This window comes from Ascaphus truei, chromosome 1 (genome assembly GCF_040206685.1).
Source record: "Ascaphus truei isolate aAscTru1 chromosome 1, aAscTru1.hap1, whole genome shotgun sequence".
NCBI lineage: Eukaryota > Metazoa > Chordata > Amphibia > Anura > Ascaphidae > Ascaphus > Ascaphus truei.
Window position 1 is genome coordinate 336,364,939 of NC_134483.1, and position 27,797 is coordinate 336,392,735.

General features: G+C 42.4%; 1 protein-coding gene across 7 annotated transcripts in view; it reads right to left on the reverse strand.

Annotated features, from left to right (window-relative positions):
• Positions 1-27,797, reverse strand: part of LOC142498980 (N-acylethanolamine-hydrolyzing acid amidase-like) — a 102,625-nt gene that overhangs the window by 42,483 nt on the left and 32,345 nt on the right. For all 7 annotated transcript variants that reach the window (XR_012802599.1, XM_075607693.1, XM_075607703.1 and 4 more), the window contains exon 6: positions 5,322-5,494. Coding sequence is in view for 6 of the 7 variants with exons in the window: in XM_075607693.1 (XP_075463808.1) it covers positions 5,322-5,494 (173 nt within the window). In the remaining variant the exon portion in view is untranslated. The remainder of the gene's footprint in view (positions 1-5,321; positions 5,495-27,797) is intronic.

A 27,797-nucleotide genomic window follows, 5' to 3' on the forward strand; every position in this document is an offset into this window, starting at 1 on the left:
TTCGCTAGGTGCTGGTCACTGGCAGAGCTAGCTTACTCAGTATACCACCTTGATCCGTCCATTCCCAGTAACTAGGAATAAGCGTTCACTTTTCCAGTTGGACTCTAGTCACTGAGACCAACCATGAACATCTGTGGAGCCGTTATCGGCATCAGCTTGCATAGTTTCCCAGTATCCATCTGAAAACATGGAGAACTGGGTGCTTACCAATCCGCAGAGACCTGTCCTCCGCTGATCCAATTGTGAGCTGGGGGCTTGGCCGGAGCGACCAATTAGAGGCATTGCCAGTGACAGCGCCAAGGACAGCTCCAAGGAGCGGCGCTTTTGGAGCATGTGAAATTGGAACTGACCAATGGCAATCAAGCCAAATGGAGCCAGTCTCAGTTCCCAATGATAGTTCCATACTTCCCATAGGGGTAGATGCCTGGCTGCCGGAGTGGGAGAACAATGCTAATCTTTTAGAGTATGTACCTCCCCTGCAAGAGGGACCAACTTCCCCCACCTGACCAGTGTCCACAGACACTGCACCTGCCCCATACAAAGGCTAGCCCCTGCCTCGTTGTATTCTAGCCAACTGACCGTGTTAGTGGCCCAAGCATACAATGAGTCACATGGAAGTGTAAAGAAATCATAAATCCAATTTAAAATAGAATAAGCATATAGAAACCCTGCTACAGATTCCTAACCACAGGTAAGATATAATAACAGGACTGACAGCCATTTTACAGCCTAAATATGGTGAGTTAACCCTATAACTGGTTTGCCATCTTGGCTGGTAGAGGCAACAAGCGAACTTACTGTGACGGTAGGGGGTAACCAGGTTATACAATAAATGTTAAGCCCTCTGATTACCCCTGAAACCATGGGGTCCCTGGTAGCTACATAAGCACCATAAGCCAGGGACCAGGGATAATACATGCTGAAAATAAAATCACCCCTGCTTTATTCTGTTTTCTTGTTCCCTTGGTCCTAGAACTGTGAGATTTCTTGTGTGTCGGTTATAGGGGGGATATTTGGGTATAAATTCAATTATTTTGTTTGCAGGAGTTCGGGGCCAAAGTTACTGGTAGTCCTTTCATTCTCCCCGGTGAGCAGGCATGATTTGCCAGTACGCAGGGTGAATTACGCCTGGGCAACACTGTGTCCCCCAGACTCCTGATTTTGAGCCCAAATATCCCAAATCCATTTCCCTTATAAGTATAAGGTTCCCCAAAGTGTATATATTATTAAAGTGTATGTTATAATGTTTTAGACATTTGCTATAAGACTCAATACAGTCAGCTAGGGCATCAGCATAGATGCCGGCATATCTGTATAGAGTCCATAGTTCAAAGAGGAGATGGGATGTTGAGAGATGTCGGCGTGCTAAGTGGCCGGGACAAGGTGGAGTACTAGGGGGCCCTCTGGTTTTCCAGACTCAGTGGAGCCTGCCCAGTAGGTGACAATGGATTGACTGGGGGAAGTGGGAGAATGTCGGCGCATTTCCCATTGGTCAATTTGTATGTCCCACCCACGGGGCATCCCGAGCCGGCTTGGCACGCCTCCTCCTCTGATGTCAGCCAAAGGACGAGCCCATATTTCTTTTGGATGGCGGGGAGGAATTCCGACGCTCTAATTGGTTGCTCCTCCTACCTCTATGCTGAACATAGAACAGCGGAGGGTATGTAAGGAGATGGCTGAGTTAGAGAATCAGACCATCCTGTGACTTGAGTCGATGAAGCTAGGGCGGGCTTTTCAAATTTGCTCTGTCACGAATAGCAGCGCAACCAGCTTTGTTATGAAGCTAGAAAAGCCTCAGGGAAGCCTCTTCCTCAGGGAAGACTATTAAGTAGAAACGCGCGTTGGGTGAGTCGTGGATTACAGAGTGTAACTTTGGTGTAGTCCTCCACATCTGAATGTCACAGCAATCAGCCCAGTGTATGCTGTGATTGCCGCGGAGCAGATACTGTTGCTGTGAAGAAATTTGTCTGTCCATATGACCCAGGGTGGTCTGAATGCTCACCACAAAACACTTATGTAAATGGAATACTTTGTGTTTTTAATATTAAAAGCAATATTATACTATTTTGCTTTTTCTCCTTTGTATATGGATTTCCCTTCCTTTCCTATGGAACATTATTGGTGTTGATCCGGAGTACCTATCTGGAAACTAAAGTTGGTAACTTCTAACAACCACAACGCCTTAATATCACGTTGTACACGTGAGGGCAAACTTTATAGAGCTACTGTATCAACACTGATTACATTTGTTGTAGTTTTGAATATTGCACTATTTTGTGTTTTCATTTCTTGTTTTGCCTAATAAATGATCCCAAAAATAGAAATGTGTTAAAAGACATGGTTTACTGTGACACTTACTCTTTAATACATGGTACCACAGTGCCATGCTACCCCTACCGTCACAATAGCTTAAAGTAACAATGGAGTTAAGAAACAATGGTGTAAGGTGCATTGTTAATGAGGATTCCAGAACTAGATTCATTAAAATATTCTGTGGGGTGTGTTATAGATTACACATGCGAGAGTGAGAGGGGTTAGCAGAGTACAGTGATTTAGGTGCAGATGTCCATGTATTCTAGGAATGAAACAAGCAGAGTAGTTATAACAAACTGTAGGTATCAGTAAATTAGATCAAGAGCTAATAGGAGGTTATAGATAGACCAGTTTAGTTTCCGTCACCCCTTCAGCGGCACCCTTGACTGAGTCTTTTTGTATCTGCTTGCAGATTCACTTAAATTGGGAACATTTAGGTGTGAAAATTAGACTTTCAATGGGTTGTAAGGTGCCCTAGGCCCACTTAGTAATTATGGACATAATTGTATTGTATTGTATGTCTTTATTTATATAGCGCCATTAATGTACATACTGTAGCGCTTCACAGCAGTAATACATGTGGTAATCAAATAAATAACAGATAATATAAATAACAGATCATGGGAATAAGTGCTTTAGACATAAAAGTAACATTAAGGAAGGGGAGTCCCTGCTCCGAGGAGCTTACAGTCTAATTGGTAGGTAGGGAGAACGTACAGGGAAAGTAGGAGTGAGTTCTGGTAAGTGCGTCTGCAGGGGACCAAGCCTTATGTATCATGTGTTCAGAATAGCCGCAGTGCTATTCATATGCTTCTTTAAGGAAGTGTGTCTTAAGGTGGGTCTTAAAGGTGGATAGAGAGGGTGCTATTCGGGTACTGAGGGGAAGGGCATTCCAGAGGTGTGGGGCAGTCAGTGAAAAAGGTTTAAGGCGGGAGAGGGCTTTAGATACAAAGGGGGTAGAAAGAAGACATCCTTGAGAAGAACGCAAGAGTCTGGATGGTGCATAACGAGAAATTAGGGCTGAGATGTAAGGAGGGGCAGAAGAGTGTAAAGCTTTAAAAGTGAGGAGAATAATGGAGTGTGAGATGCGGGATTTGATCGGAAGCCAGGAGAGGGATTTCATGAGGGGAGATGCTGAGACAGATCTTGGAAAGAGTAGAGTGATTCTGGCAGCAGCGTTTAGGATAGATTGTAGGGGACACAGGTGAGAGGCAGGAAGGCCGGACAGCAGGAGGTTACAGTAATCAAGACGGGAGAGAATGAGGGCCAGAGTCAGAGTTTTAGCAGTCGAGCAACAGAGGAAAGGGCGTATCTTAGTTATATTGCGGAGGAAAAAGCGACAGGTTTTAGAAATGTTTTGAATGTGAGGGGCGAATGTGAGAGAGGAGTCAAGTGTGACCCCAAGGCAGCGTGCTTGGGCTACTGGGTGAATGAACGTAGTTCCAACAGTAATGTGGAAGGAGGTAGTAGGGCCAGGTTTGGGAGGAAGTATGAGGAGCTCTGTTTTAGGGCAGCGGAGGGCCATCCAGGATGATATAGCAGAGAGACATTCAGAAACTTTGGTTTGTACAGCAGGTGTAAGGTCGGGTGTTGAGAAATATATTTGTGTGTCGTCAGCATAGAGGTGATAATTAAACCCAAAAGATTTTATTAGGTCACCTAGAGAGAGTGTATACAAAGAAAAGAGATGAGGTTCCAGGACAGAGCCCTGGGGTACCCCCACAGAGAGATCAATAGAGGAGGAGGAGGTGTTAGCAGAAGAGACACTGAAAGTACGATGGGAGAGGTAGGATGAGATCCAGGATAGAGCTTTGTTCCGAATGCCAAGAGTACGGAGAATGTGAAGGAGAAGAGGGTGGTCCACGGTGTCAAATGCTGCAGAGAGGTCGAGTAATATGAGCAGAGTGTAATGACCTCTATCTTTGGCAGCATGGAGGTCATTAGTTATTTTAGTGAGGGCTGTTTCCGTGGAGTGAGCAGTGCGGAAGCCAGATTGTAGAGGGTCTAGGAGAGAATAGGTGTTGAGAAAATGGAGCAAGCGAGAGAATACAAGACGTTCAAGGAGTTTGTAGGCAAAAGGCAGGAGGGAGACAGGTCGATAGTTAGAAAGACAGGTAGGGTCAAGCTTCAGTAACATAATACACTACAGGACAAAATGTAACCTATAAATGATAGGTCTAAAATAAAAATACAGGATTTGTAACACATTATTTCACCATTTATTACACTTCTTGCTCCACTTTTTAGAGAAGGTGTGAGCATAACAGCTTCTTCACACCTCTGCTACTCATCCACCACAGAGAATTAGCATATGTAGCTTCTGGTATGTTATTTATGCTAATCGTCTCCCCACTCCACTTGGAGACTCCCTACAAGAGTTTATCTCCTCCTCTACTCATCACTTTAGGATATATATATATATATATATATATATATATATATATATATATATATATATATATATATATATATATATATATATATATAGAAAGCACAAAACCCATTTTCTTCTTTTTATTTTCTGGATCCTATTGGAAGAAGCAGCATTACCCATATAATATCTGGACTGGACTCTACATATACTCATATGGACTTTTTCTTATGGTATATGAATGTGTTTATATTTTCACTTATTGTGCTAGTAACAGTGTATTTAATACTGTCTACTAAGGCATGAGCGCTAGCTGATTCAAGTATCCCTATATTATATTTTATTAATCAATAGTGGTTAGAATATCCTCACTTCAATTTTATGAAATATTTTCAAATCTATTTTGTAATTATTCAGCATTTATCGTTATCTTTTAGGATATATATGTTTGTTCAAACTGTGCTGCCACAGTACACTTGAAGATGCCTGTACACTATAATTGTATCTACAAATAACTTTAATGTTGGTCTGCTTAAAGGTATCACAACCTACACTGAATCTGCTTCTCCAGGAACAATGCAGCTACTAAAACTTTGTGTCAACATAACAAATAATAGTTGATTAGCTGTCAACTTACTCTCCATTTAAGGGATCCAGAGGCAAGATATCAGCAGATCCAAGCCTGTCTCTGGTTATAATTACCCCCTCTCCTGGCATTGTGCCTGCCATGATGTAGTACACTTTAGCAATTATCGGAGTCGTGGATAGTTGGTGCTTGGCAGACTGATAATCCTCGGCATCGTTCAGTGCCTGGTTGAAAGACAGAAATTAGAAGAGTCTTCTTAGATCTATTGGGAGTTTATAGTTCATGTTTGCTTGGCTTTTTCATGCATACAGTCAAACTCTATTCAAGTATACTGAAACTCCTCACATCATATTTCTTTTTTCTGCTGATGTTCCACTGATGTCTCTACTCTGTCTTTTACACTGTTGTCTTTGCACTTGATCTCGGATCACCTCATTTTGTTCAGCTATCATGTCTCTGCCGGCCACACACAAATCTTTCTATTCATTTACTCGCCCCTTTGGCATAGTGTAAAATCACTACTGCTTCTCACTTTCTATCCCCAAATTTTTTTTAAAAATAACTTCAAGTAGAGATGTTCATTGATAATGCTGTTTAGGTTTTAGTTTTTTCTCTAAAAAAAATGTGAGGTTTTCACTTTGGTTGTGTTTTTGGATTTTGGTGAGGATGTGAAGCTTGGACCCTAAATGCAAAGACAATTCAGAAACTTCAGACAACGCAAAGAAGTATAGTATGAAGAGATGTATGCTGTCTATTAACTGAATAGAAAGGAAAAGGAATCAATGGATTCAAAACCCAAACAAAAGTCATCATCACAATCATGAAGAAATTAAAATGGCAGTAGAAGAGACATATCACAAGAAGAAATGACCACTGTTGACGGTATTCTAAAGGATAATAAAAGACCTAGACCAGGACCATCTCAACAACATTAGGGGCCCCCGGGGAAAGAAGTGCACGAGGCCCTGCCTACACTGTAACTCCCAGCCTCCCACGCGCTTACTGGCAGCAGCAGGCACCGGAAGTGCTGCACTGCTAGGCTGCAAGCGGTTGTGACGCGTGCCGGCGGGCGGAGAGCGAGCAGAGCCGGGGTTCCACTTCCGGGCGGGGGAGAGCGAGCTGAGCCAGGGTGCCGGGTGGGAGGAGAGTGAGCAGATCTGGGGTGCTGGGCGGGTGGTGAGTGAGTGGAGCCGGGCGGGGGGAGATTGAGTGGAGCCGTGGTGCCGGGCGGGGGGAGAGCGAGCCGGGGTGCCGGGCGGGGGGAAAGCATTGGTGGGCACTCATGGGCCGGGCACATGGGGTCCCCCTATGCTGTGGGGCCCCTGGGCAACTGCCCAGCGTGCCCATACATTAAGGCGGCCTTGACCTAGATGATGACCAAAAGGTAAGGTGGGAGGGTGAAATCAGAAAATGTGTTGGAGCAACATGGAGAGCAGAGGCTTGCAACCACAGATCCTAGAAGATCATTGGGGAGGCCTGTATCCCGCAGTGTATCGACAAGGGATACATACATATATATATATATGTGTCAATATATATATATTGTGACAAACGGCTTACTCCGGGGCTCCGCCGTCTGTCCGGGACTGTTAGAACACGGTCTTTTAGGGTAGGTTAAATGATGAGACGTCACGTACTGTTCCTTTAAACCGGCTATGCCTGGTTTATTCAGTCCCAGGCACTGAGACTGCCACAGTTTAAACAGAAAACAAAGCCAAACAAAAAGCTGCTCGTCTGAGCGATAACTTAAACTTAGATGTCCCTGACTCAGAGTTGGAAGTGGCTTGTCCACTTCCACCAACAAAATAAGTACCTTTGCAGTCTTTAGACAAACTAACAGAATGAATGAAGCGATTTGGGAAAGAGGCTTTCTCACCCCTCTGCAGTTCAGCAGCCTTCCAGGCTCTTGGGCGGGGCTCAGAGGAAACAGGAAACAGGTCTTATATACCTGAACTCTAATCAGCATGACAGGTGACAGAAAACAGGCAGCAGACAAACTGTGGAATGGAGTGCCTGTACCACGAGGCTGCCCTGTTCAGCTTAGACAGGACAGAAACTGTTCAGTATCCTGGGAGCCCTGTATATGGAGTTTATTACCAACCCCTGGTTTCTGTCACATATCCTCCCCCCCAGCTCAGACCTCGAGGGGTGAGCGACCATGGATATTAGGGAGTGCATCCTTGACAACCCGTCGGCATTGCCATGTTTGTGCCCCGACCTGTGTTCCACAGAAAATTTAAAGGGCTGTAGGCTTAGGAACCACCTGGTCACCCTAGCGTTCTTCTCCCTATTTTGACACATCCAGGTAAGGGGTGCATGATCTGTGACCAATCGGAACTTTCTCCCCAACAGATAATACTTGAGTGTCTCTACAGCCCACTTTATTGCGAGACACTCTTTCTCGACTATGGAGTAATTTTTCTCCTGGGGATTTAGTTTCCTACTTAAATAAAGGATGGGGTGCTCCTCCCCTTGAGACTCCTGGGAGAGTACCGCCCCCAGCCCTACCTCAGATGCGTCGGTTTGGACTACGAACTCTTTGGAGAAGTCAGGTGTGACCAACACTGGTTGGGCACAGAGAGCTTCTTTCAGGCTTCTAAAGGCCTGTTCGGCTTCGGGGGACCACTTTACCATTAGCGGTCCTCTTGCTTTTGTGAGGTCGGTTAGTGGGGTTGCCTTAGTTGCAAAATTGGGAATAAACCTCCTATAGTAGCCAATTAACCCCAAAAAGGTCCTTACTTGTTTTTTTGTGACTGGCCTTGGCCAATTTTGTATCGCTTCTACTTTGAGTGTTTGTGGTTTGAGTAACCCTCTACCAATAGAATACCCCAGATACTTGGCCTCCTCCAGACCAATAGTGCATTTAGCGGGGTTAGCAGTTAGTCCAGCAGACCGAACTGCGTCGAGCACAGCTTGGACCTTTGGAAGGTGGGACTGCCAATCTTCACTATGGATTACCACATCATCCAGGTAGGCGGCAGCGTACCGAACATGTGGTTTTAAAATTTTATCCATCATTCTTTGGAATGTGGCGGGAGCTCCATGTAAGCCAAAAGGCAGCACCTTATATTGAAAGAGGCCGTCTGGGGTTGAGAAGGCTGTTTTTTCTTTTGCCCTTTCTGTGAGGGGAACCTGCCAGTACCCTTTTGTTAGGTCTAGGGTTGTGAGATATCGGGCTTTGCCCAGTCTCTCTACAAGTTCATCCACCCTGGGCATAGGATAAGTATCAAATTTTGACACCGCGTTTAGTTTCCGGTAGTCATTACAAAACCTTGTTGTACCGTCTGGCTTTGGGACTAAAACTATAGGGCTGTTCCACCCACTTTGGGATTCCTCAATTACGCCTAGTTTTAGCATTTTTTTTACCTCTAAACTTATAGCCTCTCTCTTGGCCTCTGGGATTCGGTACGGTTTAAGGTTAACTCGGACCCCCGGTTCAGAGACTATGTCATGTTTAATTACGTTAGTTTTACCTGGCTGTGTAGAGAAGATTTCTTTGTTCCTTCTCACTAAACTCTGGACCTCTCGTTTCTGATGCACGGACAGTGTTTCAGCTATGCTAACCTCTGGGTCAGTTTCTTGATTCTCTGACGGACCTGGGGGTACTAGGGTTAACAAGACCTCTCTATCTTTCCAGGGCTTGAGTAGGTTTATATGGTAAATTTGCTCAGGTTTCCTCCTACCTGGCTGCCTTACCCTATAATTTACTTCTCCCACTCTTTCCAAGACCTCATATGGCCCATGCCATTTAGCAAGGAATTTACTCTCCACGGTGGGAACCAGAACTAGTACCCTATCACCTGGAAAAAAAATTCTGACCCTAGCACCCTTATTATACGTATTCCTTTGTGCTTCTTGAGCTTTCTCCATGTGTTCCCTCACTATGGGTAGGACTGCAGCAATGCGGTCCTGCATTTGGGCAACATGCTCTATTACACTTCTGTAAGGGGTAACCTCGTGTTCCCAAGTTTCTTTGGCTATATGCAGTAAGCCCCTTGGATGTCGGCCATACAATAGTTCAAACGGGGAGAAGCCTGTGGATGACTGGGGAACTTCCCTAATGGCAAATAACAGGTATGGTAACAAACAGTCCCAGTTTTTCCCATCCTTATCGACCGCCCGGCGTAACATGCTCTTTAAGGTTTTATTGAACCTTTCCACTAAACCATCTGTTTGTGGATGATAGACTGAGGTTCTGAGATGCTTGATTTTTAGGAGTTTACATAGCTCTTTTGTTACTTGGGACATAAATGGTGTTCCCTGGTCAGATAAGATCTCTTTAGGAATTCCGACCCGGGAAAACAGCAGTACTAACTCTTTTGCTATGTTTTTAGCAGAGGTGCTACGTAGGGGAACTGCCTCCGGATATCGGGTAGCATAATCTAATATTACCAATATATGCTGATGTCCCCTAGCAGACTTTATTAGGGGTCCTACTAGATCCATAGCAATCCGGTCAAATGGTACCTCTATTATGGGAAGGGGTACCAATGGGCTGCGGTATGCTTTGAACGGGGCGGTGATCTGACATTCTGGGCATGAGGAACAATAGTTTGTAATTTCTGCCAGAACCCCAGGCCAATAAAAGCTTCGGAGAACCTTTTCTTTTGTCTTTTCTACCCCTAGGTGTCCCCCCAATGGATGACTATGTGCGAGGTGTAATACTACGTTACGGAATGTCCGTGGTACCAACAATTGTTTAGTTGTAACTGATTTTCTTTTATCAACCCGATATACTAGGTCGTTCTCTACCTCGAAGTAGGGGTAAGCAAGTGACCTATCTGGTTGGCCAGGAGTACTATTCTGGTCCCGTATATTTCCCCTTGCTACTGCTAATGTGGGGTCCTCCCACTGGGCCTTCTTAAAACTCCCAGGACTGACCTCTAGGTCAGCGAGGGTCTTATCCTGTACTGGGGTGGTAAGTGCCTGATCAACATCTTGATTTGGGGTATTCCCTACCAAAGTAGTGATGGGGAAGGGAATTTCACAGCACTCCTCCTTTTCCCCCTTCTTATTTGGGCCCTCGTCAACCTCCATTTCTGAAAAAGGGAAAGGATTTGTTTCTTCTAACACTTCGTTATGGTCTGCTATTGAACTCTGGGCGCTATTCTGAGCTGGGGACCACATTTTTAGAAAATGGGGAAAGTCGGTCCCTATTAACACATCATGTGCCAGTTTGGGTACAACACCCACCTTGAAATCTAAAGAACCAAATTCTGTTTCAAAAAAAACATCAACAGTGGAATATTCATGATTATCCCCATGTATACAACAAATTGCCACTCTTTGTGAACTGTTTACCTGTTTCTTCTTAATGGGCAATAGGTATTCGGACACTAGTGTGACCATACTCCCAGAGTCAAGAAGTGCCCGAACCCTCTTACCATTAACCTTTACAAATGCCCACAGATGGTTATTCAAGGGGTCCTCTGGGCTAGGGCCCATACATTGGGACAACAGCGAATAAGGTTCCACGCTGTTGCATTGCATGGGCTCATCATTTAGTGGGCAGATTTTTGCTGTGTGGCCCCTCTCATGACAATTTACACATTTAGGTACATAGTCTGTGTCCCACTTAGAGCCTTTTCCCGGCTCCCCATGTTGGCTATTGCCCTTAGTGTGCGAACCACTGTTGCTGGAGCGGCGTGAAGGTGGTCGCCGCTCTTCAGCACCCCTTAACCCCGGTACCCTTTTACCATCTCTGGAAGAGTCCTGGAACCTCGGATAGTGGGGTTGCTCCACGACTGTGGGTTGCGGGTGCTCTTCTGCTGCACTGTACCTTTCTACAAGGGCCACAAGCTCATCCGCATTGTGGGGGTCACTCCGACTGACCCAACGGCGTAAGGCAGAGGGAAGTTTCCTCAAGAACTGGTCCATGACCAACCGTTCCACGATGGGGCTTGCTGAGTTGATCTCGGGTTGTAGCCACTTCCGGGCGAGGTGGATGAGGTCATACATCTGGCTTCGGGTGGCTTTATCCATCGTGAAGGACCATGCGTGAAACCTTTGGGCACGAACAGCCGTGGTTACGCCGAGGCGGGCGAGGATCTCGAACTTCAATTTTGCATAGACGTTAGCTTCGGCTGGCTCTAGATCAAAGTAAGCCTTCTGGGGTTCGCCGCTTAGGAAGGGTGCGATTAGACCAGCCCACTCAGCTTCTGGCCATCCCTCTCTCTGTGCCGTGCGTTCAAACGTGAGAAGATAGGCTTCCACATCATCCGAGGGTCCCATCTTCTGAAGGTAGTGGCTTGCCCTGGTCATTTTCGGAACTGGGGCTGCCTCTGCCAGTGGAAGGTTACTGATAGTCCCCCTCAGGATCTCGAGTTCCTGCTGTAAGCCCTGAGCGAACCGCTGTTGCTCCTCTCTCAGCAAGCGGTTTGTCTCTTGCTGGTTTGCATTAGTCTCTTGCTGGGCTATTAACAGCTGTCGCTGGGTTTCACTCGCCTGTTGCTGGGCTTCATTCGCGTCTTTCTGGACAGCGACATTGCGTACCAGCGCACTCACCACGTCTTCCATCTTGTTTGGAGAGAGAGAAAAAAAAACCTTCTTTTTTTTTTTTTTTTTTTTAAAGTTCTTTAACCCCCAGACCTTTCAGTGTTCTGCCCGCATTCTCCACCATATGTGACAAACGGCTTACTCCGGGGCTCCGCCGTCTGTCCGGTACTGTTAGAACACGGTCTTTTAGGGTAGGTTAAATGATGAGACGTCACGTACTGTTCCTTTAAACCGGCTATGCCTGGTTTATTCAGTCCCAGGCACTGAGACTGCCACAGTTTAAACAGAAAACAAAGCCAAACAAAAAGCTGCTCGTCTGAGCGATAACTTAAACTTAGATGTCCCTGACTCAGAGTTGGAAGTGGCTTGTCCACTTCCACCAACAAAATAAGTACCTTTGCAGTCTTTAGACAAACTAACAGAATGAATGAAGCGATTTGGGAAAGAGGCTTTCTCACCCCTCTGCAGTTCAGCAGCCTTCCAGGCTCTTGGGCGGGGCTCAGAGGAAACAGGAAACAGGTCTTATATACCTGAACTCTAATCAGCATGACAGGTGACAGAAAACAGGCAGCAGACAAACTGTGGAATGGAGTGCCTGTACCACGAGGCTGCCCTGTTCAGCTTAGACAGGACAGAAACTGTTCAGTATCCTGGGAGCCCTGTATATGGAGTTTATTACCAACCCCTGGTTTCTGTCACAATATATATATATATATATTATGTGTCAATATATATATATGTCAAAATGGGAGTTATAAACCTGTCTGATTATTGTCTAAGGGACTAACATTCTGTACCACCACCATGCTGGATCAAATCCAATTATCTTCAGACCTACAAGAATTCTTCAACAGATCACAACTGAATTCTTCAATAAACTTAACATCACCAAACTACCATCCAACACATGGATGTACAGTGGCGACAAAGTTTATTCTAATACGGCTAGAGCCGCAAGCCGCGAGGTTTCGCGGCTTTTTCCCTGAATTCCCTCGGCGTGCCGCGCGTCACAGATGCGCGGTCACGCTTCATCGGGAGCGTACGCGCACGGCGTGCGTGCCCAGGGCTCCCCGAAGGGAGCCCTGGTGTCCCGAGATGTAGGGGATGGCGGTGGGGGGCTCCTGGGGACCCGGTGGACCCGGAGAGGGGAGGGGGATGCCCCGATCGGAGGACCGATCCTCCGAAGCTCCGGTGCGCGCGCGGGACAATTCGGTGTGCGCCCGGTATCTGCCGCGGCCGAGACCGGGCAAATGGAAGAATTAACTTTGTCGCCACTGTATAATCCATGTAGAGTAACATCCCCCACAAAGATGGCATTGAGGCATGCTTGAAATTCATTGCAACATCTCCCCTGGATCCGAAATACAGCACTGAAGTAAATACCAAATTAGAGTCGGGGATGAAGGAGTGTGTTACTCCAGAAGATTGCTTGTGCCAGATTACTATATCAGAAACTGTATTTGATGTAGATGTGAATTATTGCACTTCTGATTAGTTGTACCTTGAACACATTACATTAATATACAAGTAGTAATGACAATGGACAATCAAAACCTGTTTACTTCACACCCCATTGTTAACCAGTATGTTTGGGCTTCTCCCAGACTACAAACACCTCCTGCGTTTTGTAATTCAAATTTAGACCCCAGGGGTAAACAGATGCACAATCCTTATCAGAGATCATACATTGAGAAACCTTTTTACCTGTTCACCAGAATATTACAGTACATAATTGTATTGTATTTAATGTCTTTATATGTATAGCGCTATTAATGTGCATAGCGCTTCACAGTAGTAATACACGTGGTAATCATATAAATAACAAATAATATAATATAAATAACAGGTCATGGGAATAAGTGCTTCAGACAAATGTAACATAATAGATTAGGCATCAAATGAGATTAAGACAAACACACCTTAAGATATCATTCTCACAACTAAACAGAAACCTCCTAACTGTTGTGGAATGGGCAGAAAGTCAATTAAAAAGGAGAGCGGGTCAGTCTATAGTCAGAGAAGAAAAAGGAGAGAGAGAAACCTGTAGGAATTCCAATGGACATCACTTCAAGTAATTATGATCATGTATCTTGTGCACTTTTACATTTGTAAATATCAATGTTTTATATCAATATAATTTTAGAGAAGATTGTATTGTTTTGTTTGGCCTGTAATAAGTACAAACCTTATAAGGAAGTATAATTTAGTATAACCGTGTATTATGATTATATTTTGTTTGCTGTTCTAATTCATTTCTATACAAATGGTAATGGAAAAGAAGGATACCTGGCGCTGAAAAAGACACTTAGTCCATGTAGTACACAGTTCTTATATTGTCCAATTTCTTGATGAGAGAGGATGACAACTTTCGTGTCCGATCTGCTTCTCAATGATACCCCTAATAAAGGTTAGAAAAAAAGCACAACATTGCGCAGTATGCCTGGACTGGAAGGTCTGAACTGAACTTGATGTAGAGTGTCTACTTACAAGATGTGTCTTGTCAGAATACGGTTGAGAGAATCTGTGCTTTAACTCTTCTCCTCTGCTGTCATGAATCCCACGTGCAGTAGTTCAATCTCCTTCACCTTGGAATTTCTCAGATGACCGGTGATTTTCAACCCAGAAGAGGAGAAAGTACAGAGATAGTGCAGATAGTATAACAATTTTATAAAAAAAAGGCTACAACAGCCAAAAGAACACTCACATGTGAATGCTGCATTAAAACAACATTAGGATGCCATCTGCTAATTGTAATGAAGTCCCCTAAGTGCCGCAAACATCTGAGCGCTCGTACCGACCCTCTGCAGTGGGTTCCAGTGCAGGTGCTCCCATCCTAGCGCCTGCTGCTGCTCGTGGTGTACTCCGGCACTGGTCCTGCTGACGTCACACCTTGCGCGTCGCCTTCGTGACCAGGAGACTCCTATGTCGGCGGATCCTGTAACTCTCCCCCTAACGTATTTCGTGACGTGGGGACGTCACTTTCTCAAAGGAATGAGGAGCTGATGCAGATGGTCGCTATTTATTCCCTTAAGGGGTTATGCCCCTCCACAAATGTGATACATTATATTAACATACCAAAATATGATAAAACATCTTAAAAGCACTCTAAAAAACCTGCTGCCTGGTCTATGTTGTCATTGTTTCAGTATGTTTCAAGGGGCTATCAGTATTCCTTGGATTTAAGGGACATGCTGAAAACAAAGGTGTGTTATCATTGTTTATGCATGTCTCAAGGGGCTACTAGTATTCCCTGGGATTAGGAAATTTGCTGAAAACAAAGGTGTATTGACTCATATGATGAAGTGCTTGTATAAAGGCCAAATGGAGATCATTCAATAAGATGTGATTATTCCCTTAGAAATGACCATGAACTATTTTAAAATGGTTTGAGACACTATGGGTTTCTAATCCTCTTTTTATATTATATACGTGCTCAGCTAATCTACGTTTGAGGGGTCTTCCCATCCTCCCCACGCATTGAAGTCCACACGGACATTGTAGTAGATAGACACAAAATGTACTTTTGCAACTAATAAATGTACTGATATCATATACTTTGTTTGATTGAAATTTGTCACATTTGGTACTATAGTTGCATCCAATACATTTCCCACAAAGAAAATATCCCCTTAAATTGGCCAGCCACGTACTGCTGTATTGTTTAAGCCCTGTGGGACAACTAGGTGCCAATGAGGCCTTTACATTTTTTGCTTTCTTATATACAATCTGTGATTTGGAGACAAAAAATATTTTAGAGTGGGATCTCGTTGAAGAATTCCCCAGTGTTTTTTAAGGGTTCTTAATATTTCTGGGGCCATACTGTTATACCTTGTAATAAATGGTATAAATACTCCTTCTTTATCATTTTCACACTTCTTATCCATATTTATTAATGTGGTCCTATCTATATGATTGACCCTCGCAATTGCTTTATTCACTTTTGTCCTATTGTAATCGCGTTCCAAGAATTTATAGATCAGATACTTTTGAGAACAATTTATTTTTATTCTCAATGCCTGTCCCTGAGGGATATTGTTGATCCATTGTTGATAAGTGCTCTATTCGTGAACAGTGCCATTATGTAGTGGTTAGCTGCTGGTGGGTGTGAGATAATGGAACAACGTGCAAAAAACTAACTAAAACCCTGAATGCGTCAGCGCTTGACCTATTTGCTGCCAGGTATCCTTCTTTTCCATTAGCATTTGTCTAACACAAGTTGCGGAGATAACTTGTACTGTGGGAAACCTCGGCAGCTACTAATCACAGCACAATCACAATTGTAATATTGTATGTATTTATTCAACACTGTAATAGTTTAACACTAGCAGCAAATAGGTTAAGCGCTGAAGCATTCAGGGTTTTAGTTAGTTTTTTGCACGTTGTTCCATTATCTCACAGCCACCAGCAGCTAACCACTACATTATGGCACTGTTCCTGAATAGAGCACTTATTAGCGTGGAATTCAATGGATTCTTTGATGAATCCAGCGAAAACATGGATTTCGGCACTGAAAATTTAGAATCACAATTTTAAAAATTAGAGAAGTTAGTTAATCAAGAAATCAGGCAGAAATGGGATACATTTACCCTCAAAAAGTATCTAGAGGTTAAAAGAATCCCGAGGGGTTTAATGATTTTAAAGATGCCTACCATTGATCTAGACAATAAAAACTTTCTAGATGAATGGAACATCATCTTAGACATATGTTCAGTGAGTCTGATGATACTATTAATTAAACATAGGAGTACCACCCTAGAAACCCTTCATGGGGAGAATAATAGGATGAAAGAACAATATGAACCGTTCATGAAGTTAAATGATTTTAAAACCTTGGAAGACAGAACCATTAATAGAATGGACAAATTTGGGAAAGATACTAAACTCTCAAAACAAAAGAAGTTTAGTAGAGACAAAAAAGATTACGATGAAGGGAAACAAAGGAATTGGAAGAGGGATAAAAGTGTTTCCAACATTGAGACTTTAGAGACTGTCCCGGATTCAGCTCCAGTGGTCATTGAGGCTAGTAAGGGCCCCAGCTATAGTGACATAGTTCAAGAGAAAAACAAACAGAGAATCCAACAAGCGAACATGACTAAAGAAGAAAAACACGCACTTAAAACACTAGGTGACGACACTAACATTACAATCAAACCCGCAGATAAGGGGGGAGGTGTCGTCATCATGGACACTAGTTACTACCTTGCTGAGTCTCTTCGTATTTTAGGCGATAGAACGACTTATGAGAAGTTAACACAAGACCCTTCAAGGGCTTACCAGGAAGAGCTAAAACAAATTTTAGGCGAAGCTAGGGACATTGGAATCTTGGGTGAAAGAGAGTTCACCTATCTGCTTAAAACAGAACCAGTGAAACCGGTGTTCTACTTTTTACCCAAGATTCACAAAAACCGCCAGAAACCAGACCAGGCAGACCCATAATTTCGGGTATTGGTTCTCTGACACAGAACTTTTCAGAATATGTGGACATATACCTCCAGAAATATGCGACAAGTGCGAAAGCCTATCTGAAAGACACATTAGAGGTTCTGAGTTTATTATCAAAATTACAATGGCAGGAGGACTATATATTAGTAACCTGTGACGTTACGTCTCTGTATACGTCAATCAGGCATGAGGATGGGTGTACAGCAGTGGCATCAGCTTTAGATAAAGACGCTTCAGTTCCACCAGAGCAGAAACGCTTTCTGTTAGATGGGATTAAATTCATCCTAACACATAACCTGTTCTGGTTCGGTGGGTCAATGTTTTTGCAGAGGTGCGGGACCGCCATGGGGCCAGGTTTGCTCCCAGCTATGCACATTGGGAAGAGACCAATATTTGGTCTGGGAACCCATATGGAGCAAGTCTGGTCCTCTGGCGGAGATACATCGACGATGTGCTCATTGTTTGGCAGGGGAGTGAGAAGAGCCTCGGCCCCTTTTTGACGCATATTAACAACAGTAGTGTCAACTTGAGTTTTACGTCTGAGATAAGTAAAGAAAGCATCAACTTCCTTGACTTAACCATCTACATGTGGTTAAAACCAAGACTTATTTCAAGGAAATTGATGCCAACAATTTTCTGCTTAATAATAGCTGCCATCATCATAGATGGCTAAATAACATACCGTTCGGGCAATTTAGACGAATAAGGCGGAATTGTACGGAGGTTGAAATATATAAAGAACAAGCAGAAATTCTGGGAGCCAGATTCGGAGAAAGGCAGTACAAACCAGACGTAATTGAAGCAGCGCACTTGAGAACCTTAGATTTAAACCAAGAACAATTGATGGTGCCAAAACAAAAAAAAGACAAAACAGATTTTATTGTACCATTTGTCACCAAATATAACAATGAGTCCCATAAAATTAAAAAAAAATTAGGGAAACACTGGCATGTGCTGTGCAAAGACCCAGTACTAAAAGATTATTTGCCAAAAACACCCCGCATAATTTTTAAAAAAGCAGAGAATATAAAAAGTAGACTGGTACCGAGTGTATATAGAAAAGAATCGGAAACCAAGGTTACTAATTGGCTACCGAAACCAATAGGATTTTTTAAGTGTTTTGAGTGCAAGGCCTGCAAACATGCACTTACTGACAGAATACACTTCAGTTCAAATGTCACCAAAGAGGTCTTTAAGACCAAACAATTAATTAGTTGTAGAACGAACTACGTAGTGTATTTACTCCAGTGCCCATGTGGATTGCAGTATGTGGGCCGGACCTCAAGAAGTCTTAGAGTCCGCATACTGGAACACTTGGGCAATATAAGAAGGGGCCTGACCACACATAGCGTGCCACTCCACTTTACACAACATCATGGGGGAGACCCCTCAGGACTACTCTACAGAGGATTAGAGGTGGTTCCTGAGAACTGGAGAGGGGGAGATAGATTGAAACGTCTCCGACAGAGAGAGACGTTTTGGATATATCGTTTGAAATCTATGTCCCCAGCTGGTCTTAATGTCGACCTTGATATTGCAGCATTTAATTAAAAATATAAAAAGGCAACTGCGATTTTCTAGAGGTATAAGACATTTTCATAAGTGCCACATATATGTCTAACTATTTAAGAAGAGTTTTATATATTATAAAGTATCTAAACAAACTTTTTATTTGCGCTTGTTCTTTTCCTTCTTTTCAGACTCTTTTTCCGATCATTATGCATTTCTAGACATTTTTAAACATTTTTATGTATTTATGTAATTATTTATGTTTTAATGTATTAATAAGTAATTTTTGAGTGTGTCGAGATTATTTAGAGAGTAATTACCTTGAATTTTTAGATTACACGTGAGGTGTACAAGTATATTATATGAATTTTAATTATTTTTTAGATTTTGAATATATTGTTTATAATAAACATAGCCCTTTGCTAAAACCATTCTTTGCCCAAATTCAATGCCAAATGCTTATCGGGTATACATGATATTAATGCAAGCTGGTAACATAATAGGACCATTAATTAATGATGAAAGAGTTAATGGAGAATTTTTGTGACAATGGCTATTTAATGATTTTATAGATATTTGTATAAAGACTGTATTGTATTATATATTTATATATTTAAGACATTATAAGTAAACACTGTCTTAAATCCTTACCCATATCGGGTGATAGTTTATTCCATTTAGCCCTACCTTAATGGAGGCTTGATTAATGATTTTAACATGGTTAATGAAACCAATATAGATTTTTAGATTCATATTAGTATGGAAGTGAGCCAGAGGCACATATGTGTGTTAGAATATGTACAGAAAGGATTTTCCATATATATGCAATGCTATGTCATTGAAAACAACACAACCAAGCTGAATTCAACTCTTACAAGAACTTGAAACAACAGATCAGCTTTAATCAATCCTTTAATCATCCAGAGGGTCTATAAAAAGCCACCAGACCCCTGCAACGTCATCATTTGAGCCTGAGGAAGTCGATATATCGACGAAACGCGTTGCTCTAAACCACCAGAAGATTTTGACCTAAGGAGGCTTCCGTAGTCAGACCGTGGAGCAGTGTTTGCAGCCCAGCAGGATAGTTTTTCTTCCTGCATCCCGGACGCGGGAAGGGCGCACAAAGCTGCTCAAACTCGATCCTGGACTGCGTGAGGAGGCCAGGGGTCCATTCTATATGTATGTGAGTCCCTTTGCTGTTTTAATTAATAAATGCGATTTCTTGTGAATATTTAACTGGAACCGTGCCTCACTCGTTTTTCTCATTACCCAACCCCTCCCCCCCCCCCACGCATCATAACACTTGGGGGGAGAGCCTGGCTGACGCCTGGGAGTTAGCACTGATTTTCGTGCTGCCCTGGACACTGGAGAAAACCCCCATTACGTGACGAATAGATGTGGATGGGTTAAATTTAACCCCAAAGTAACCAATTTCTACACCAGCTCACACAGGGCCGTGTGAGTATAGCCTTATAGATTATATATCATTTCCCCTAACCCTATCAACATACAGCTATATCTAGCTGGGAGAGGCACAGCTCGCCCTCAAGGAGGTGATCACTAATTGTGGTTGCTTACACATGGCCGTGTAAGTATTATTATATTTACAACCCACCCCCCACCTTTGGAACTACTGTCAATATTCATCATCATTATTATTGTATATGTCTTTCTAATCCCATGCTCCCCCATTGTTTGTTTGTTCCCAGAGAATCCAACAAGAAAGGTCTATAGGGAATTCAAAGAATAAAAACAAGAATAAAAGTAAACATCAGAGTATTGAGAGGCCCAGAATAGTTTCTCAGAGAAATCAGGAAGAAGAGGGAGATCAAGTTTTTCGAAATTACAGAGATAGATCACCCATCCATAGGCCCACTGAAAGAACTAATAAGGGACACCTTCATTTTTTTGAGCACTGCAGGGACAACAAACCCTTTCGAGAACAGTGGAGGGAGGTTACAAGAAAACAAGACAGCGAAAGGATAGAAAGGAAAAGGTCGAGAACAGACGATTCAGAGGAAAAAGAGGGGGGTCGCATAAGAGAAAGAGAAAGAAGAAGACCAGACTCAGGACGCAATTGGTAGAAAATAAGACCAACATTTTCAATTTGAGTGAACATAATCTCACTGAGATTGAAACCAAAGTCTTAGAGAAAGGTCTAAACTTCACACAAGTGCATGGCCCCAATATGTTTGAACTGTACGTAGACGTCCATAAATTCATACGGAGACTCACATTGAAAAAATATTTTCTACGTGATGCCGTGAGTAGGACACCTATGGTGACGAGTTCAACTACCAATGGCACAAGTAAACACCTCTCACTCCTTTTATAAACAGCTCTACCTTTTATCTAAGGGCTATCAGAGGTAACTTCATTAATATCTTCACAGATATGGTGATTGGAGATCTAGAATCCTTGGGAGAAAATTTCAAAAAGTAAGAAACATAATCTAACCAGAGATGAGAAAGAAGCGGTCCGATCCCTAGCAGAAATAGTCAAATCGTAATCAAAGCAGCTGATAAAGGGTGGGCTTAGTAATAATGGACACCAGTTATTATAAGGAAGAAGCTGATATGATTCTTAGTGATAACAAGACTTATAGAAAACTGGATAGGAATCCAACAGATCAGTTTAAGCAAGAGTTATCGACTATAGTCAACAGAGGATTTGGGGATCAGATAATGACCAAAAGAGAGCTGGAATTCTTGACTGTAGAAGAAGCAAGAATACCGTTTTTATGCTTCATCCCCAAAATCCATAAAGATCCTATTAGGCCCCCGGGGAGACCGATCATCTCGAGAATTGGTTCCCTCACATCCAACCTTTCTCAGTTTCTGGATCACATCCTACATAGGTATGTCATACAGATCCCATCATATCTTAGGGATACCAAGCAAGTGTTAAATATACTCAAAGAACTCACCTGGGATGAAAATCTCATCTGGGTGACATGTGACGTGGTATCCCTTTATACCATTATTGATCATGAAGCGGGGCTGAAAGCAATTCAACTAACACTGGAGCAGGACACCAATGTTGATGAGAATCTGAGAACTTTTGTTTTGGAGGGGATTAAGTATATCTTTGGACACAATTATTTTTGTCATGACGGTGAGTTCTTTCTCCGGACGCGCGGCACCACAATGGGCACCAGGTTTGCACCAAGTTATGCAAACATATTCATGGATATGTGGGAACGGGACCACATTTGGAGTGGTAACCCGTTCGGTGCAAACCTGGTGCTCTGGAAAAGATTCATCGACGATGTGCTGTGTGTCTGGAGAGGAACTCCGGAGGAACTAGCCCTTTTCCTAATACATCTCAACAACAATCCCTATAACATTAGGTTTACTTCCAATAGTGATCGAGTGTCCATCAATTTTCTTGACCTTACCCTTTATATAGAAAATGGCATAGTGCATACTAAGACCTATCACAAAGAGGTAGATACTAACACGTACCTCCTAGCATCCAGCCATCACCACCCTAAGTGGATCAACAATATCCCTCAGGACAGGCATTGAGAATAAAAAGAAATTGTTTTCAAAAGCACATATATGACCAACAAGTATCTGAACTAAGGGATAAATTCTTGGAACGCGATTGCAATAGGACAAAAGTGAATAAAGCAATTGCGAGGGTCAATCATATAGATAGGACCACATTAATAAATATGGATAAGAAGTATAAAAAAGATAAAGAAGGAGTATTCATACCATTTATTACAAGGTATAACAGTATGGCCCCAGGAAAATTAAGAACCCTTAAAAAAACACTGGGGAATTCTTCAACGAGATCCCATTCTAAAATCTTTTTTGTTTCCAAAGCCACAAATTGAATATAAGAAAGCAAAAAATTTAAAGGCCTCAATGGCACCTAGTTGTCCCACAATGCTTAAACAATATAGCAGTACGTGGCTGGCCAATTTAAAGGGATATTTTCTTTGTGGGAAATGTATCGGATGCAACTATAGTACCAAATGTGACAAATTTCAATCAACAGTCACAAACAAAGTATATGATATCAGTACATTTATTAGTTGCAAAAGTACATTTTGTGTCTATCTACTACAATGTCCGTGTGGACTTCAATACGTGTGGAGGACAGGTAGACCCCTCAAACGTAGATTAGCTGAGCACGCATATAATCTAAAAAGAGGATTAGAAACCCACAGTATCTCAAGCTATTTTAAAATAGTTCATAGTCAAAATCCTGCAGGGCTTATATGTACGGGAATAGAGTGCTTTAAAGCCAATTGGAGGGGAGGTGACAGACTTAATAATTTGTTCAGAAGAGAAAGCTTCTGGATATATACATTAAAAACTCTGTCACCTAAAAATCTCAATATAGAGTTTGACCTAGCTTCATTTCTAAGGGAATAATCACATCTTATTGAATGATCTCCATTTGGCCTTTGTACAAGCACTTCATCATATGAGTCAATACAACTTTGTTTTCAGCAAATTTCCTAATCCCAGGGAATACTAGTAGCCCCTTGAGACATGCATAAACAATGATAATACACCTTTGTTTTCAGCGTGTCCCTTAAGTCCAGGGAATACTGATAACCCCTTGAAACATACTGAAACAATGACAACATAGACCAGGCAGCAGGTTTCTTAGAGTGCTTTTAAGATGTTTTATCATATTTTGGTATGTTAATATCATGTATCACATTTGTGGAGGGGCATCACCCCTTAAGGGTATAAATAGCGACCATCTGCATCAGCTCCTCATTCCTTTGAGAAAGTGACGTCCCCACGTCACGAAATACGTTAGGGGGAGAGTTACAGGATCCGCCGACAGAGGAGTCTCCTGGTCACGAAGGCGACGCACAAGGTGTGACGTCAGCAGGACCAGTGCCAGAGTACACCACGAGCAGCAGCAGGAGCTAGCATGAGAGCACCTGCACCGGAATCCACTGCAGAGGGTCGGTACAAGCGCTCAGACGCTTGCGGCACTTAGGGGACTTCATTACAAGTAGCGCACGGCATCCTAATGTTGTTTTAATGCAGCATTCACATGTGAGTGTTCTTTTGGCTGTTGCAGCCGTTTTTTAATAAAATTGTTATACTATCTGCACTATCTCTGTACTTTCTCCTCTTCTGGGTTGAAAATCACCGGTCATCTGAGAAATTCCAAGGTGAAGGAGATTGAACTACTGCACGTGGGATTCGTGACAGCAGAGGAGAAGAGTTAAAGCACAGATTCTCTCAACTGTATTCTGACAAGAGACATCTTGTAAGTAGACACTCTACATCAAGTTCAGTTCAGACCTTCCAGTCCAGGCATACTGCGCAATGTTGTGCTTTTTTTCTAACCTTTATTAGGGGTATCATTGAGAAGCAGATCGGACACGAAAGTTATCATCCTCTCTCATCAAGAAATTGGACAATATAAGAACTGTGTACTACATGGACTAAGTGTCTTTTTCAGCGCCAGGTATCCTTCTTTTCCATTACCATTTGTCTAACACAAGTTTTGGAGATAACTTGTACTGTGGGAAACCTAGGCATATACTAATCACTGCACAATCACAATTGTAATATTGTATGTATTTATTCAACACTGTAATAGTTTAACACTAGCAGCAAATAGGTAAAGTGCTGACGCATTCAGGGTTTTAGTTAGTTTTTTACACATTGTCCAATTCATTTCTGTTTATTTGATTTAAGCTATCTCTATCATGTCTAAAAACCTCATTGGAATACAAATTTACACATCAGTTTCCTTGACTAATACATTTTGCTAGTATTTTTTTTTTAATTCTTATGAGGCAGAGATACTTTTATAGATGAATAAGTAATAAATGCATCTGTATTTCTATTTCTGGATGAAACCAAAATATATAGTTGCTACAGTAGTTAATTCTTGTAAGCCAGAGATATTTTTATATATAAGCACAAAGATGAAAAAAGTATCCCAATAGAGCACACGGGTATACCAAAAATATCACAAATTTTATTTCACATCTTATTAAAGTGGAAAAATGAGGAGTACAGAGTGACTGTGCCCCATAGAAAATTCACTTAAATGCACACCACCAATTTTTAAAATGTATCTTTTATTACTATTATATACTTAAAACATATATTACCGAAAGTGTGTGTAATAAAGAATAAAAATAAATTAAATCAGATCACATATGCACCAGAATCGCCTCTCATGTATAAACACTCCTATACATAATTGAAAATAGGGTGCTAGAGGCTCAAATGGTGCAAACAGCCAGGGTGAGCAGAAAAGCCCACAACATCAGTAAATAGCTCAATATTACTAACAGTTGAAGTGAAGCACTATACTATCCTAGAATAGATGTTAACTATAGATGGACAATACCAAAGTATACAGAGAACCATAACCTCTGTTAGAATGTTGTAATATTAAAGCTATTTTATATACATATACACAGGTAAACCCCATTATAACTCGGTCCACCCCGAGACCACCGCGTTAGTAACGGGGTCGCGCTAATTTTTTAAAAAAATGGCCGCCGCGCGCCTGATTGGGAGGGAGTGTGGAGGGAAGGAAGTTAATTAAATAAATAAATTTTAAAAAAGTTTTAAAAAAATGGCGGCGATTCATCCCTCCTCCCTTTCCCTCCCAGCCCCCTCCCTCTCCCTCCTAGCCCCCTGGTTTTGCGGTGCGCGGCAACGTGTGTCTGTGTCTTCCCAGCCAGATCTGCTACTGCAGCCTATGTGAGTGTATTTCCTACCAGGTCTGCTATCGCAGCATTGTCCTCCCAGCCAGATCTTCTGCTGCTGCTGCTGCTGCTGTTGCAAGAGGTGTGGTGTGTGTGTGTGTGTGTATGTGTGTGTGTGTGTGTGTGTTTGTGAAAAATGGGGGCTGCTGACCTGTGAAAAATGGGGGCTGCTGACCTGTGAAAAACGGGGGCTGCTGACATGTGAAAAACGGGGGGTGCTGACATGTGAAAAACGGGCAGGTGGGCTGCTCACATGTGAAAAACGGGCTGGTGGGCTGCTGACATGTGAGGGGGGCGGGTGGGCTGCTGACATGTGAGTGTATTGTGAGAGCTGTGTGCAGTGAGTGTGTGCAGTGTGTGCAGTGTGAGCAATGAGCAGTGTGTGTGCAGTGTGAGCAATGAGCAGTGTGTGTGCAGTGTGCAGTGTGTGTCAGTGTGAGCAATGAGCAGTGTGTGTGCAGTGTGAGCAATGAGCAGTGTGTGTGCAGTGTGCAGTGTGAGCAGTGTGTGTGCAGTGTGCAGTGTGTCCAGTGTGAGCAATGAGCAGTGGGTGTGCAGTGTGTGTCAGTGTGAGCAATGAGCAGTGTGTGTGCAGTGTTCAGTGTGTGTCAGTGTGTGTCAGTGTGAGCAGTGTGTGCAGTGTGTAGTGTGAGCAATGAGCAGTGTGTGTGCAGTGTGTGCAGTGTGCGCAGTGTGAGCAATGAGCAGTGTGTGTGTAGTGTGCAGTGTGTGTCAGTGTGAGCAGTGTGTGTGTGCAGTGAGCAGTGTGTGTGCAGTGTGTGCAGTGAGAGTGTGTGCAGTGTGTGCAGTGTGCAAAAAAAAATTTTTTTTAAACGGGAGCCACGGGAAAACCGCGTAATAACCGAATCGCGGTATAACGAGGCGCGTTATAACGGGGTTTACCTGTATATATATATATATATATATATATATATATATATATATATATACACACACAGAAAAAGACAGAAATCCCTATATATATATATATATATATGTGTATGCGTTTAATAGCTTTATATATTACAACATTCTAATAGTGAGAAAAGTCCTATTCCAGGACCGAAACGTCGGATTGGGTGACTTATCTTTTCTATTCAGATGCCCAATACAGTTTTTCATGATTACTGAACTGAGTGCAGTCTTTCTTTACCGGACGAGAGAATGGTAATGTTGTTTATATATATATATATATATGCGTTTAATAGCTTTATATATTACAACATTCTGTATTGTCCATATAAAAATTGGTGGTGTGCATTTAAGTGAATTTTCTTTGGGGCACAGTCACTCTGTACTCCTCATTTTTCCACTGATTCACTTTTCAGTTCATAGTTGCACCCACCTTATAATTATCGATTGTATTTGTTTAACTAACATTTATTATAACAATTAGTATGGTTTAGTCGATCACTCCCTAATCCTCCTTCCTTGTGATACATCTTATTAAAGACAATACAAAAGGATTAAAAAGTGGCAGGAGCACCCTACGTAGCAGCTAACCAGTATGTGAACTGATAGATTGAATATATTTTTATATATGAATATGTTACAAAGGCCGCTATGTTTCTATTTCTGGATAAGTCTAAATATTATCAGTAACTGGCTCGGTGAGTAAAGGCACGTACTTTGAAAACAGTGACACAGAGTTTGAAGCTGGTGAGCCCGGTTCAAATCGTGGTGTCTGCTCTTTGTGACCTCAGCCAAGTCACTTTATCTCCATGTGGCTCAGGCACCAAAAATAGACTGGGCTATATGAGAAAAATAACTATTATTATTACATCACACACAATTACTCCAGCATGAACAAAGAAATGTATCTACAACTAATGGGGACTGCTTTGGGCACCAGGATGGCACCACAATATGCCAATCATTTTATAGAATATCATGAACAGAGATTCCGAACCACATCCCTACACAAACCTTAGAAATATTACAGATACATTGATGATCTATTTATAATATGGACAGAGGGTGAAGACAATCTTAAACTATTTCATAAGCCTTTCAATTAATTCTATCCATCAATTAAGCTCAAAATACATTATTCAGCAAACCTAGTGAACTTCCTGAATACAACAGTAATACTGAAGAGTGGCAAACTACACACATCTGTATACAAGAAACCACAGACAGATGTACACAGTAGTTACCTCCATAACTCGAACCTCCATCCCACTCATATAAAACAATCCATCATAGACAGCCAGACTACAAGATATCACTGCATATTTTCTGACACTAAAGACAGTAACAGACACCTCACAACCCTGACTGAATCATTCAGATAGAAGGGATACAAGCTAAAGACTATTACCAAAAACTATCACATCTGCACTAAAAGCCTTACAAGAACATGTGCTCCAATACAA